The sequence below is a fragment of the Trematomus bernacchii genome, unplaced genomic scaffold, assembly GCF_902827165.1.
Source record: "Trematomus bernacchii unplaced genomic scaffold, fTreBer1.1, whole genome shotgun sequence".
NCBI classification, from domain to species: Eukaryota; Metazoa; Chordata; class Actinopteri; order Perciformes; family Nototheniidae; genus Trematomus; species Trematomus bernacchii.
In genome coordinates, this window is record NW_022987797.1 from 2584298 (window position 1) to 2599631 (window position 15334).

Consider the following 15334-nt stretch of genomic DNA (forward strand, 5'->3'; position numbering starts at 1 on the left):
ATTTGAGGATTCAAACCACAACCCTTTGAGACGAGGAAACTGCTTGTTGTAAAATGCTGACTCATTACTGGGTTTTAAGACTCACTCCTGCGTTACTCTACTATATAACTTGTTCATTGAGGAGAGAAACTGAAAGGAGAGAGGAGCGGAGCAATACAACATGAACAAAGGGGTTAGTGTGTGTCCTCCCCACCTCCGCCTGCCATGCCAGCGCCGTGGCGTTGAGCGCTGAGATGCGACCGGCTCCAAGAACTGCGATAGTCTCTCCATCATCGTCCACCACCTTGAAGTCCAGGTCCTCGTTATACTTCCTCCTCTTCACCTGACGTCCAGAACGCCGCTTCTGAACAACAGGAGGAAACGACAGGTCAGTCAAACGGAAAAGGGGAGAGAAAAGTGTGATAACAGTATGAATAAGGATGAAGAAGGAAAAGAAGAGAGTCAGGAAGACAAATGGATCTACGTGGAAATAGAGGATACAATACACTGAGATATTAGTGTTAATGGAGGGGGAAGTGTGAGAGGAAGTAGATAGGAAAAGGGGATGTGAGCCAGAAAAAGGACAAGACCAATATTAAGGTGAAAGAGCAGAAAGGAGATAAATACAGCACAGAGAATAAAGTGAGGCAGGACGATGTTAGCAAATGAAACAGGATATGATCAAGAAGCAAACAAAGAAAGGACAGAAGCACATTTGTACATTAACTTACAAACCCCAATTCCTATGAAGTTTGGAAATTAAAACAGAATACAATGATTTGCAAATCCTTTTCGACCTATATTCAATTGAATACACTACAAAGACAAGATATGTGATAGATGTTATGTTTTTTTGCAAATATTCACTCATTTTGAATGTGATGCCTGCAACACAGTGCACACAAGCTGGGACAGGGGCAACAAATGACTGGGAAAGTTAAGGAACGCTCAAAAAACACCTGTTTGGAACATTCCACAGGTGAAGAGGTTCATTGGAAATAGGTGAGTGTCATGATTAGGTAAAAAAGAAGCGTCCCCGAAAGGCTCAGTCGTTCACAAGCAAGAATGGGACGAGGTTCTACACTTTGTGAACAACTGCGTGAGCAAATAGTCCAACAGTTTTAGAACAATGCTTCTAAAACTGGGATTTCATCATCTACAGTCCATAATATCAAAAGATTCGGAGAATCAGGAGAAATCCCTGCACGTAAGCGACAAGGCCGAAAACCAACATTTAATGGGCGTGACCTTTGATCCCTCAGGCGGCACTGCATTAAAAAGCGACAACATTCTGTAAAGGATATTACCACGTGGGCTCAGGAACACTTCAGAAAACCATTGTCAGTTAACACAGATCGTCGCTACATCTACAAGAGCAAGTCAAGTTAAAGAGCTCATCTGAAATGGACTGACGCAAAGTGGAAAAGTATGCTGTGGTCTGATGAGTCCACATTTCAAATTGTTCCTGTCCTCAGGGTTAAAGAGGAAAAGTAACATCCGGATTGTTATCAGCGCAAAGTTCAAAAGATGGTATGGGGGTGTGTTTGTGCCAATGGCATGGGTAACTTGCACATGTGTGAAAGCACCATTAAAGGTCAAAGGTACATTAAGGTTTTGAAGCGACATTTTCTGCCATCCAAGCGATGTCTTTTTCAGGAGCGTCCCTGCTTATTTCAGCAAGACAATGCCAAGCCACATTCTGCACGTATTGCAATGCAACAGTGTGGTTTCGTAGTTAAAGAGTGGGGTTACTAGACTGGCCTGCCTGCAGTTCAGACCTGTCTCCCATTGAAAATGTGTGGCGCATTATGAAGTGCAAAACACGACAAGCGGGACCCCGGACTGTTGAGCAACTGAAGTCGTAAAAGAAAGGTGATGTAACACAGTGGTAAACATGCCCCTGTCCCAGCTTTATTGGAATGTGTTGCAGGCATCAAATAAAACATTAATGTTTATATAATGTGATTTAGTTTGTTCCATAAAGCCCACAGTGTGCAGTGTCTCCAGGACCACTCACCGTGTGATCCAGGGGTTCTTGGCTCTCCTCTCCACCCAGGTTGGGGGCTGGCGTTGAGGTAGTGTCGTCACTCTCCGCCCCCTCCCTGGCAGCCTGCTCCTGGTTTCTCCTCTTGCCCTTCTTCTTCTTCTCCACCGGCGCTGCGCCTGGATCTCTGGGGGAGAGGAACTCTGGTGAGTAATTAACAGCAGCTGACACTCCTCTGCTCCCTGAGGATTTATACAGAGCTGGTTAAGACAGAACAAATGTTTTATCCTCACTTTGTTCTAGTATTGCTTATTTCTAATCATCAGGACAAAGGACAACCACCTGCCAATCACTGAGGAGAACTGGCTGGGGAACTAGACTCTCGCTAACTTCTAACATCATCATCAGACAAAGCCTTTCCAGCATCAAGAACTTTTAATGCTCATACAACACTATATATATAGCTTGGAATATACAGTACATATTATATTACTGTTTTTTTACAAAATACTTTTATTTTATATTTTTGTTTGACACTGTGCTTTAACTTTCTTTGTTTGTATAAATATTTTTAAGTATTTCTTTATTTGAATTGTATTGGTCATTTTACTTACGTTTTTACAGTTTACAGTATGTAAATACCATTATTTTTATTTGATCTTTTTATCGCACATATAAAGAGAATACTATGAAAATAGCTTTTACTCTATTTCTTTGTTTCTGTTTATTCTTATTTTTTATTTGTATTTCATTCTTAAATGGAGCAACTGTCACAAAACCCAATTTCTCTGCGTTAAATACAATTTTGTGAATCTGATTGTGAAAAGCAGGCCACAGGGCCGGAGCACGATTTGGACCAGAATCAAAGCATGAATATGAAAGTGTCCCGGCTTACTACATGTCTTTGGAAGTGGTGATCTAATCATTCATTTGCATGCGTGTGACACATTCAGCTGACAGACGCTTTTCTTACAGACAGAGGCAATGGCAGAGCAGCTTTAGGTTATGCTGTGTGACATATCTGAGTGAAAGGCATATCCTTTCAGGCGGCACTTCATTAAAGCATACAGGGATTTGATTTGGACTCATTGGGTTTTTAAGTAACAGGACATTTAAGATAAATACATCCACTCAGTCAAAAACAATTGATTAAGATGGGAAGAAGGGAGAAAAATGATCCAGAAACCAAACTGCTGACTTCTAATTGAACACGTTTTTTGTAGCTAAAATCAAAACATTTGAGGTATTAGCTCTTAATTTCTTACACTAGGTTCACCCATGAGCATTAGGTATTATGAGTTTCATACAAGTATTAGCTGGTCTATTTAATTACATTTGATTAAAAAAAGAAAAAGGTAATTTATACATGCAGGGCCTGAGGGCAAGACTAGTACAAAATAACTCTGTAACAGAAAGAGGAAGAATTGATCAATTGTAATATTAATTTTTGATATAATGTTTGTTTATATAATTAAGTGAATGATGCTATATTTTTAAATCTAAGAGATAGAAGAATAGACGTTCAAATGTAATTTAATTTGGTATTTAAATCTGTCCCAAATAAATGTCTGATGCTTGTGTGTATGTGCACAGAGAGCCTGATGTGTCCGCTGAATGAAAAGCAGTGAGAAAGTGTGACACAAATGCACATGCCTCTTCATCACATGAAGCAGCTTCTCTCAGAGGGAGCTGTCCATTCATATGTCTTTTCTACAGACAAAGATAGATAGTTTGACCCACTTTGCTGAACATGCGTTTGACCGTCTGACCCCACCAAGAGAAGGCTGTCACTGATGGATCGCACACCGAGACCCTGTGTGTGAAGCATCACTTATACACAGAACTATATCAGACCTTTGTTAAGCATTAAAACAACAGCATTTTTCTAGAAGATGTTCATATATAATGCATAAAGTTACAACTTATACAAAATCAATATAAATAAATAAAATAAAGAATGAAAAAAAGAGCATTAAATGTGCCGGTGAGAGTATAATTGAGTTTTCCACAAAAATGTGTCGAATTACTTTATGCAGGCAGTAACTGCATGCATATTAAAACTATTAAAGTGTTCCTGCCAAGAAGAAAAGTAAATATGTTATTAATCTCTCAAGAGTAAATACAAGTTTATTTTATATTTGTAAACAATGTCCATTATGTAATTTGTACACATATGTGATTATTTTAAGCACAATTATTCATTTGAATTGGTATGTTTTCCTCCATGACACCTGTGAGGTTTGCCAGATCTTCAAATTGCTATAATCAGACTCTCAGACCATCAGAGATATATTTGGTATTCAAAAATGAAGCTGGCATGTTAACAGCCGAGCGACGGGTGAAGTCAAGACGTAACTGGAAACTGTGGCAGAGGAGATAGAACTGCTGTCCTTGTTAATGAGTGAGCAGGGAGGGAAGACAAAGCAACATATTAAGATGGATTTAAAACTGCAGCGCACTGCATGACCACTTCTATCATCTTCTTGTGAACGAACAAAACATGACCAGGGGCCTCATTTATAAAGGGATATACGCTCAAAAAATGGCGTACGCCAGTTTCTACGCAATGTTTGCGATTTATAAAATACTAACTTGACGGGAAAATGTGCTGTCCTCCACGCAAACTCTAACCCATGCGTACGCACTAAGCACACAAACGGGAGAGACGAGAAACTGCGACACCGTTGGCAGAAGGAAGAATGGAGAGAAATATGTGGAAATAATACCATAAATAAAATGTTACCTCTCATTTATCAAATATGAAGAATTCATTTTCAAACATTGATTAAAGCCAATCTTTAAATGATTAAACAAACGCCTGTTTGAGACTCCTCAGTGCACACAAAAACATAACTTGGAGAAATAAATAAATACGGATATGCTATTTAAAACCACCTCGAATATGTTGTGTTAATGTTATGAAATGTTTTCTCATAAATGATGCGGTAAGCAGGAGGACAGAATTACGTCTAAACTGACGCCGTTTTGCATTTCTATAGGTTGTAGATACGAGCATGGTTTTATATACTATCACGTTTAATCGTGTTTTATGCCGTTTGCCAAGACTTGATAAGTCGCTCGTAAAACACAGGAGGTATGGAAACTAAGAACACCATATGTGGTAAATTGTACAGCTAATATAACACAACACATTAGTTGTATTTCCTTTAACTGGTGGATTATGTATATATAGTTGCTGATCGACAGCTGGAACACAAACCACCAAATACAACAAAAATAATTCAGATCCAGTCGTCATGACTCCACTCCGGAGGGATTCCCGATCATTTCTTACAGTTTCTCATCAAGGGGGTGTCTCCTGTCCCCGGGACAAACACACTGCCTGAGGAAGGTTATGTGTATTTGTTTTGTCATTCACTTTTTTCGGACCACTTATTTATTTATTTTGGTGACGATCCGACCTCCATGCTGCTACTCTGGTTCAAACTGCATCCACCAAACAATATGATTTATCTCGACCTCCCCACAATAACCAAAATCTGACACGGTGCGAGATGTCTTTTTTAGCTGTTCTGTCGTCATTTCCTGTGATCTTCTTCATGCAGTCAGTCAAAATGAATGAATGAATGGGCGTTTCTTTGACTATGTATAGGCAAATATGGGCGTTACGAGTCGATTGTGATTTATCAAGGGAAACAGGCGTAGGGAGTGCCGTACGCACTTCCCTCGCCGGTACGCAAAGTTTTGTGAATCGGAAAATGGCGGAACATTTCTGTACCTATTTTTGTGCTTTGTACTACGTAAGCAACCTTCCTACGTCAATCCTACGCAAGGCGTTATAAATGAGGCCCCTGATACCGGAGCTCGACCTGGAGATGACCTTGACTCAGCAAAGTTCACCAGGCTTCCTTATATCAATGCCTCCTTTATCAAACATTTTGATCCATTTTCCATCTCCTTCCATCTTATCCTTATTCCTTTCTTTCATATCCTTACCTCTCTTGCGTTTCATCCTTTATCAGCAATCTCTCCATCTTCCTTCCTTCTCTTTCACAGCAGTGATTGTTATCTCTCTTCTCTCCATTTCCTTCATCCTTTTTTCTTTATGTCGGCACTTCTTCTCTCTCTCTTTCAACTCATCCACAACTTTTTTCTCTCTGCGTCTCATCAGTCTGCTCTTTCCGTTTTTTACTTTGAATCAGTGACTCATCTCTCACACGTTATTTCCAACGTTCCTCCTCTTCCCACTCTTTCACTCCTCTACTAAAATATCAAGATGTCTGACAGAATCTCTTCCACATAAAAATATCATAACCCTGATTCAACGTTTCTCTCTTGAACACCAACCAGTAATATATTTTATGATCTGTACTTCTCTCTAGTTTAGAGTGAATTCAGACTATCAGACAAAATGTGACTGGTATCCTGACATGACACATATCTAATACTCTAAAAGTCATGAATCAAGATGCTTTTTGATATTTTTTCACTTCGCTTTTTATCCCATAGCAGATTAAATGTATTGATCCAAACTTTGGCAATGATGCAGTATTGCAGGAATGAGTCCTAAAACCCAGAAATGAATTAGCACTTTAACACTTCCAGTCTTTCCTCGTCTGCAAGTCAACGGTTTTTGAATGCGTTTGTGATTAGATACCTAAAATAAAGTCTGCGGTTAACACGAGCTGAAGAGATTTTCCTGTTTTGTTCTATGACATTAAATACCTCAGTAAATACTCCACTGGTAAATGTCCGAAGCTTGTATGTATCTTAAAAACAGAGGTAGCTAACAGGCGACTAAATAAACTACTAAACGTCATCACACCGACACGAGTTCGCCTTAAACTTAGCGGTGGTGATGCTGTGTGTCCGTGATGATTTTTGTTTATTAGCTTTTTACCTCTAGCAATTTAATTTATATTTCAAAAACCATCAAGTAGTGGTAAAATGTGAAGATTAACCTGCTGAACAATAATGTGTAAGTACTATAAACGTTTGTTGGCCACAGATCTTATTTTCTGCAATATACCGATATCCAATGGGGAAATCCCATTACTTTTGGTCCGAGGAGTCCTTCCGACAAACATGTCATCACTGCACGTCTCTATAGTCACAGTTCTGTGGTGTCACTCAATGTCCGGCCCACAGCCCGATCTGATGTCACAAGGGAAGGTCAATCTACACTTCTGAAGGCTACTGTTCCACACACAGTCAAAGCTGCTCCAATTTGTGAGTGTAACGGACCGTCTACACAGCAGCGTTAAAAAAATCTTGAAACGCTTCTGCCCATTCACTTTGAATGGGGTGACGTCACTTTCCCTCACTTTTCGCCGAACTGCATTGTGGGCAGGCGAGCGGAGATTTTCAGGATTTTCAGGATTCAAAGTTGAGCAATGTTCAACTTTTGAGGCTGAGGTGGAAGCGTCAGCCAATCAAATCCCGTGTACGCAAATCTGACAGTTCAAGCTCTAGCCAATCAAACGGCGTGTATGCTGGGAGAGACATACCGCAGGTCATTTCCTCATATTCCAAAAAATGGAGGAGAAATTAGCGGTAGGGAATCACCCGGTGCTTTATGACCAGTCCCTATTTACCTACCGGGATATAAACCGGAGGAGCCAGGCATGGAGGGAGGTGGCAGAGACAGTGGTATGTTTTCACCTGTTTGGGGAGTTTATATCCAGTTTACTTCAAACTTCTTTGCTTCGTATGTCGCGGGCGGGAGATTCATGTGATTGGTTGTTGGTGCCTTGCTCGCAAAAAATCCCCAAGCTTCAGATACGCCCACCTCCAAGATTTTTTTAACGCTGCTGTGTGGACGGTCCGTAACTGTGTGTCAAAAATAGAGCAGAAAATACTCTAAAGTTGCAATAAACACATCAAACCTCTACGCTTAAAGGTCCCATGTCATGCTTTTCCGGTTATTACCCGTCCCCTTGTGTGTTATGAAGGTTTTTCTGCATGTAAACGGTCTGCAGAGTCAAAACCCCTCAAAGTACACCCTGTAGCGAGTAAAACTCTAACACAGAAAATACCTGTCTATGCTGCCCCAGAACGCCTCGTTGGAGATTTCTCTTTTTCTTCCTGGGTACAGTGACGTGCCCATACCCAAATGGACCCATTGGTCCAAATGGACCAATCCGTGGAGCTGTTACGTTACGTCCGCGGAGCCGTTACGTTAAGTCCAAATTGACCAATCCGCGGACTTCCTCACACACACTCAATCTTTTCTCAGCTGCAGCTCCGCCGATTTCTCCTCCCTGAGACGGCGGGACGCGGCGAGGCTGTGAGCACACACACAAACTCCCAGCCAGGCTGCGGGTGTGTGTGTGTGTGAGCACACACACAAACTCCCAGCCAGGCTGCAGGTGTGTGTGTGTGTTCGGGCTGGGTTCCGCTGTGTCTCGCTGTCTTGCAGACGGCCACTGGATTCATAGGGAGGGGGGGCAGGAGCTCCAACAAGCCGTTTAGGACAGAGAGTGAATACACATACTATACAGAGATGCTGTATGAGAAACCAATGTGAGTTTGGAAAATTGCACAATATAAATCTATTTTAGTATACCTCAACAATGGAATTATGATCAGTAGAAATGGCCATGGCATGGGACCTTTAAGTTGCAAAAACACCCAGTGTTTCCACCGTCGACGCAAAACCAAATATTCCAAACAAAAATCTTGAAAGAAAAAATTGTAGTTACTGGATGTAAAATAAATGCAGTTCTTGAGAACTGCAAGGAGAGGAATGGTAAGAAGACGGCGGCATTGTGTCGGGCTAATGGTTAATGGACTGCTTTTAAATAGCACTTTTTCAGTCATTAAGACCCCTCAGAGTGCTTTTAAATATACAAGTCCAAGTGTTCTATTGATAAATCACTTTGAGCTGCCTCCTGTGCATGAGAAGTGCTTTAAAAATAAAGCTTTATTATTATTATTACAATTGAGCACTCACTGATTCACACGTTTATCCAGAGGCTGCCGTACAAGGTGTTCAGAGAAGCTGACATTCACACACATTCACACACCATCGGCCATCGATATGTCGTCTGCAGGGACTGACGATCGAACCCCCAACCTGCTGATTGGTGGACGACCACTCTTCATCACAGCCATTACCCAGTCCTATCGTATATTAATAGAGCTTGTTAAACTCATCCAAATAACCCAAAGACTCTGGTTTACGAGCATATATGACAAAAACAAACTGGATGGAATCAGGCAATTTGTTCTACTTTTCTTTTTAAAACAAATACAACAGAACTTATCAGTCAATCAGTTAGAATAGTTGCTTGTTGTTTGTGTGCGACCCTAACACAGAGAAGGAATGCTATCCATTAAAAGTGTAATTGTATCACAAGCAACATCAGAGATCCAATTTCCAAAAATGGGTTTCATTTCACTTTCGGAACAACTAAAACAAAGCTTCCTTGTGGTGTCATATTGTGTATGTGCCCTGTAGTTATCTCCTTCCTTTTGAGGCTCAATAAGATACAAAATAAAGCCGGAACAGAGTCCTTTAAGTGAAATATTTGTTCTCCGGAGAGAAGAACTAGGTCATTCGTAGGGGGTGACAGCTTTACAGCCCCCTTGCTTTTCAATGCTTGCCTCACTCCATCAGTGTCCACTTGGAGAGCTCTTCCAGCACGGCCTCTTCTGAATCTTTACCATTCCATCCTTTCCTCATTTATAATTCTCTCTCTAAGTATCTGTCCAGTGTGGATGTCTTACCTGGGTTTGCGGCCCCTCTGTTTTGGCGCTGAGGGGACGGGGGTCTTGCTGTTGGCCTGTCTGTGGTTCTTGTCATGGTGGACCTGCCCCTTGATGTGGACAGCTGGTGTAGGAGGAGGTGCTGTGGTTGGAGAGGGGAGTTAAAAACAAGAGAGGACATGGACATAAGCAAGAGAGAGCAAGAGAAAGCAAGAGAGAGCAAGAGAAAGCAAGAGAAAGCAAGAGAAAGCAAGAGAAAGCAAGAGAAAGCAAGAGAAAGCAAGAGAAAGCAAGAGAGAGCAAGAGAGAGCAAGAGAGAGCAAGAGAGAGCAAGAGAGAGCAAGAGAGAGCAAGAGAGAGCAAGAGAAAGCAAGAGAAAGCAAGAGAGAGCAAGAGAGAGCAAGAGAGAGCAAGAGAAAGCAAGAGAAAGCAAGAGCATTTTATGGGATTGGTGACAATTTCAATGTATCTTTAGCCATTTTTTACTTGAACATCATTTTGACCATTATTTTTCTATCCGGAGATTTTATTGATAGGAAAACCTGCCTTTCATTCAGTATATTCAGACAGAGGCCTATACACCAACACTGAAACACATGATCACATACTACAGTTTAAAAAAGCAGAAATAAAATCTGAGCTGACGGCAAAATGCTCCGTTTTATTTGAATAGACACAGTTAAGCTCACACACACTATTTTATGAACCTACTGAAATAAAAACAGAACAAATGAAGCAAAGACAGTGAAAACCATACAGCAGATTCAGGCAGTCGGCGTATAGATTCACACTTAGAGTATTAGCCTACAGAACAGTACAGCTTTCAGAGAAGAGAGAACATCTGATCCTTTATTATATTAAAATATTTCACTGGATAAGAGAAACTTTGACCTGCTGGGGGCACTAGATGGAACAGTCAGGGATAATCAAAGCGGTTCATTCTGGGATCCAGCAGACAAACAGCTGATTCAGCATTACTCTGACATTGTTGTTCCTGAAGCTAACAGATGGTAGCTGGCTAATACTGGTAGCAGTTGTTGAGATGAGGTGCTTAAGAGACAGGGCTCATGTGCCCAAATATGAGAGTATATTGCAGAACAACTGTCACAAAATGTAACATGTTAAGTGTTATACTGTTATTATATTATATTGTATTATAAATAAAAAATCCTATTAAACTATTATTTAATTAAAAAAGTAATCATTTCTTAAATAGTTTCAGAGATAGTTTAATGTATTTGCTTACTACAATTCATACATGCGATTACATTATTTCACAGTTATTCATTTATTTAAGTATATTGAACATTTGGATCTCCACACAGGCCAACATCCGGGTTAGCAGTGACCATTGTTTGGTTATGGATCATTTGACAGTGTGTAGAAAATTGTACATTTCTAGGTTAAATCCAAAGAACACTTCTCTGTAGGGATTTTATTTTAGATCTCTGTGTGTCTCACTAAGATGCAGAACCAGCGTTTGAAAAAAATGCTTTCGTGTTTTTGAGATATTAAAAAAATATTGGAGAGTCTTTCAAATATATAGAAATATTGGAAAATGTTAGTTACTATGCAAACCTGATCATCCTTTCGATTCATATTAAAGGACACTGTGACCTTGTCCTTTTCCATTTGCATCCTTATTGGCATTCACTAAAGCCTTTAGCTGGTGTAATAACACATACTGTTCGTAATTCATACAATTCATATAGTCCATGTTTTAAATACATTTGGCATCATCTCTGTTTATGATGAGGAGTGGTGTCCTACAACACTATTGATGTTATAAATATATATATTTTTATATTTTGAATATTGAATAAAGATATGACCGAGCCCTGCTGAATAAATTGATCAATTTGATTCATTTTATATTTACAAAATAAATCAATTTTGCAGCTTTAAAAGACAGCTAATGCATCCAACAGCGTACAAAAACATGCACACACACAAACACACAAGCACAAACACTCAGACTTATTTAAATATAATAATCACATTGAGATAAGGCTTAGTTTTATCTGAGCATAATTTAAGGACATTTAAAAAACAGTTATCGACTGTGTCTTCCAATAACTGAGGAAATCCAATGGCCTTGATGCTCGATGTGAGACTCTTATGAAGTTTCTCTTTGGTTTTTGACTCAACCGGGAGGAAACACAAACACACACATAGAGAGACACTTCTGAGGTACCATCAAAAGTCTGTCTGGATCAAAGGAAACGTTTTAAATGCAGCTAAGGCTCAACCTGGTTCAAGGGAATTTAAGGCGACAACAAATATTGTGACAGTCACATTGTTGATTTAATCTTGTGCAGTTAAATATCATTTCATATTGTTACTACTATGTCATTCAAATGTAGTATTAAGCCTTATATTTCAACTGCTTTTTACACAAGCCCTGACTATAAATAAATAAAATGGGTAAAGGGTGTGAAAAACCCTCTAAAATCCAGGAGATCATAACAGATCTATACCCTTTATTACAGGAATGATAATTATGATCATTTTGTCATATGAAGTCTTTCTTTTTTTATAAATGGAGTGTTGCTTAGTCTATGAAAAGAATAATTGCTGTCATAATTATCAAATCTTATATCATTTGTATTTGTTTTTTTTCTCTCATCATGTCTAGGTATGTTTGTTGTGAACACACACACACACACACACACACACACACACACACACACACACACACACACACACACACACACACCACACACACACACACACACACACACACACACACACACACACCACACACACACACACACACACACACACACACACACACACACACACACACACACACACACACACAACACACACACACAACACACACACACACACACAACACAAACAACACACACACACACACACACACACACACAGTCTTACCTTGACTTGGTGGTACAGGAGGTATGATTTTGACCTTGGGTTTCCTCCCTCTCTTGCCGGGCACCTTAACAGGTACAGGCACTGGGACCACCGTGGTCCTCCCCCCCGCACAGCCTTCAGCTCCGTCCTCCCCTCCTTCCCCTTGGTCCTTCGCTCCTTTCTCTCCTTCCTTCCTTGGGCTCCTTGCTCTTCCCTCAGAGTGACCACCGTGGTCAACCTCTCCTCCCTCCGTTTCTTGGTTTGGTGCTTTCCCTTTCCTCCGCTTCCCCTTCTTCTCTTCTCACGTTCTCTCTTGTCCTTTTTCTTTCGTTTCTTTCTTCACCACTGCCTCCTCCACCCCTCCATCGTCCTCCTCGCTCAGGGATGAAGGGGGTCGCGAGGCCCCTCCCGAGTGTTTGGCGGCATGGGCCCCGGCCACCGCGCAGTGATTGGACGTCGCCGTGCTGCCCACGGGGGTGAGGAGGCGGAGCTGGTCTTTGGGGCCCACAACCAGGTGGCCCCGTGGGATTGTGGGAACTGTGTTTTGTGCGTTACTCTTTTGGTCTGAGGCGGAGGAGCAGGCTGCAGCGGAGGCCGGAGGTGGAGTGTGCTTCAGGACACCAGTTAACATCTGAAACACAAACATGTGGAATCAATTATTTTTTATTCAATAATTATTTATAACAAGATGTACTTAACCAGTTTTTCCTAATTGATGTTCAGCTACTGTCAAAACATTTTATTTTGACTTTATTGTACATGACATTTGTCCGTACTGACCCTTATTAAAATACCAACTTTTATTTGAGATCAACTGTTCTATTAGTTAAACTTTTTTTCTTTCAATTTTTACATATCTCAAAAGACCCCATTATATATATGTGCTTATTGGGGTTTTCCCTTGCCTGTAGTGTGTTATATAGGTTTTAGTGCATGTAAATGGTCAGCAAAGGCTAAAAAAAAGTGTCTTAATTCTGGCCCGAGAAATACGTCACTTCATTTTAAAGGTTGGATCAACCTCATCACACCACTTTGAGCGATGTATTTTGCCTTCAGAGGATGATATACAATAATCAAACATACTTGTGATTTCTGCCAGAATCAACATATTATCATAGGCATCTTGACTTTGAAGAGACATTGCAGCGAAGCAGGCCCATTCACAAGAAATGACCAACAACATGCTGATCTTGATGAGGTTGCCACTTTGTCGCATCACAAGTAAAACGCAATGGAAGGATGTTATATACCGTTATGCCTCCTCACTCACGTCCCTTTTCTATCAGCAGTGTCTGTGGTGTAGTGAGAATTGAAAAAAATTAAAATGTCTCTCAAGATGCCTTTTCTCACAAAAGCATGGCTTTTTAAATTGGGGCAGGTATTAGATTTTTTTCTTAACATTCCTGCTAAAATGTACGACTAACCCAATCATTTCAAAGGTTTTCCTCTGATTATAGACACCTTCCCTTAGCTCTGTATTTTTGTATTTATTTTGTACATACAACAGACCTAATACATCACAGGAGAATGAATATAAATTGTGAAAATAAGAAAAAAAGGAAGGGGAGGGAATCTTTTTTAAACTTTAATGAATCACGGACACCACACAGTGCAACACGGTGAAGAAGTACACTCACTATAATCACGCGTGCTGTTTGATGTGCGAATCACGCTGTGACTGAAATCTTATTATGCACAATGTTCTTTCATCAACTCCAGGATGTAACAGCTTTTCCACACAGCTGAGTCAGAAATAGAACCTGAGTATAGGGATGGGTACCGAGCCCCGGGGCTGAATTATTAAAGACCGTGGTACCGTTAAACTCCGACCTTATCGGTCTTTTTATCGGTACTGGAGACATGTCATGTGTATTATTGCTACATAAACATTATATTGCAGTCTTAGTGTCGCCAACTCCGTTTCTAATATGCACAAAATAAAATATAATGCGTCTATGATGTATTTTCGAACAGAACCTCGAACACTGCTGCCGTCATTTTAAGTTACATTGCTTTTGCCACAGTTCCAGCCGTTGGTACGCAGAGGAACGGACCATTTTCTCTTAGCAGAAGCAATACAATTATTTAAAAATCAATATTATGTGTCAAGTCGTTGATTTATTTAGTAGGGAGCCATGTAGTAAGCAGGATAATGAGCAGCGGGATCCTGATCACCTTGTTGGTGTTCTCTTTCATTAATGACCGCCTCGCTGCACACTATACCCTACATATTTGTTATTGAAAAATAAGAAAAATATAATATTCTGTAATTATGAGACACTCGTACAAGAGGCATTCAGGACGATAACTTAGTAACACTTTAACTCAAGACTTTACCTTTAAGTGGAGTATTTTGGACTGCGTAAAGGAGTAAAGGAGGTGAGTACTTTTATAGCACTGCAGTGCAGCCAGTGAGACAGAATAGAGCGTGCTGCTACCATGTGACTGCGCTCAGAGTGTTTAACATGAATCCAGTAAAAGGAGAGGCCCCAAGCAGATGTGTGAAGCCCTCAGGGGAGTTAAGAATAGATGTTACTACCCCTGCTCACTATGCTGGGCTTCTACTCACAAAAAGTGAAACATGAAACCTATCACTTCCTGTAAAACAGAGTCATTTTTTTCAGAGCGCTTAGAATAGTAAATGTTGTCAAAGACTTTAGAGGTAATGGACAAGATGAACGTCAACTATGACCACTTTTAACACATCAGAGTTAGTAACGATGACTGCAGCATCTTACACTAGAGCTGAGCATTACTCTTCCCATGAGCAGATACTGCAATATGTAAAATATTCAAATAAAATCATTTTCAACTCTTTCAAATGAG

General features: G+C 40.4%; 1 protein-coding gene across 1 annotated transcript in view; it reads right to left on the reverse strand.

Annotated features, from left to right (window-relative positions):
- The window catches only part of chd6 (chromodomain helicase DNA binding protein 6), a 129611-nt gene that overhangs the window by 54852 nt on the left and 59425 nt on the right, over window positions 1-15334 (reverse strand). The window contains 6 exon segments of the mRNA XM_034149866.1: window positions 194-343; window positions 1997-2150; window positions 9653-9773; window positions 12530-12643; window positions 12646-12847; window positions 12849-13139. Of these exon segments, the coding sequence (XP_034005757.1) occupies window positions 194-343; window positions 1997-2150; window positions 9653-9773; window positions 12530-12643; window positions 12646-12847; window positions 12849-13139 (1032 nt within the window).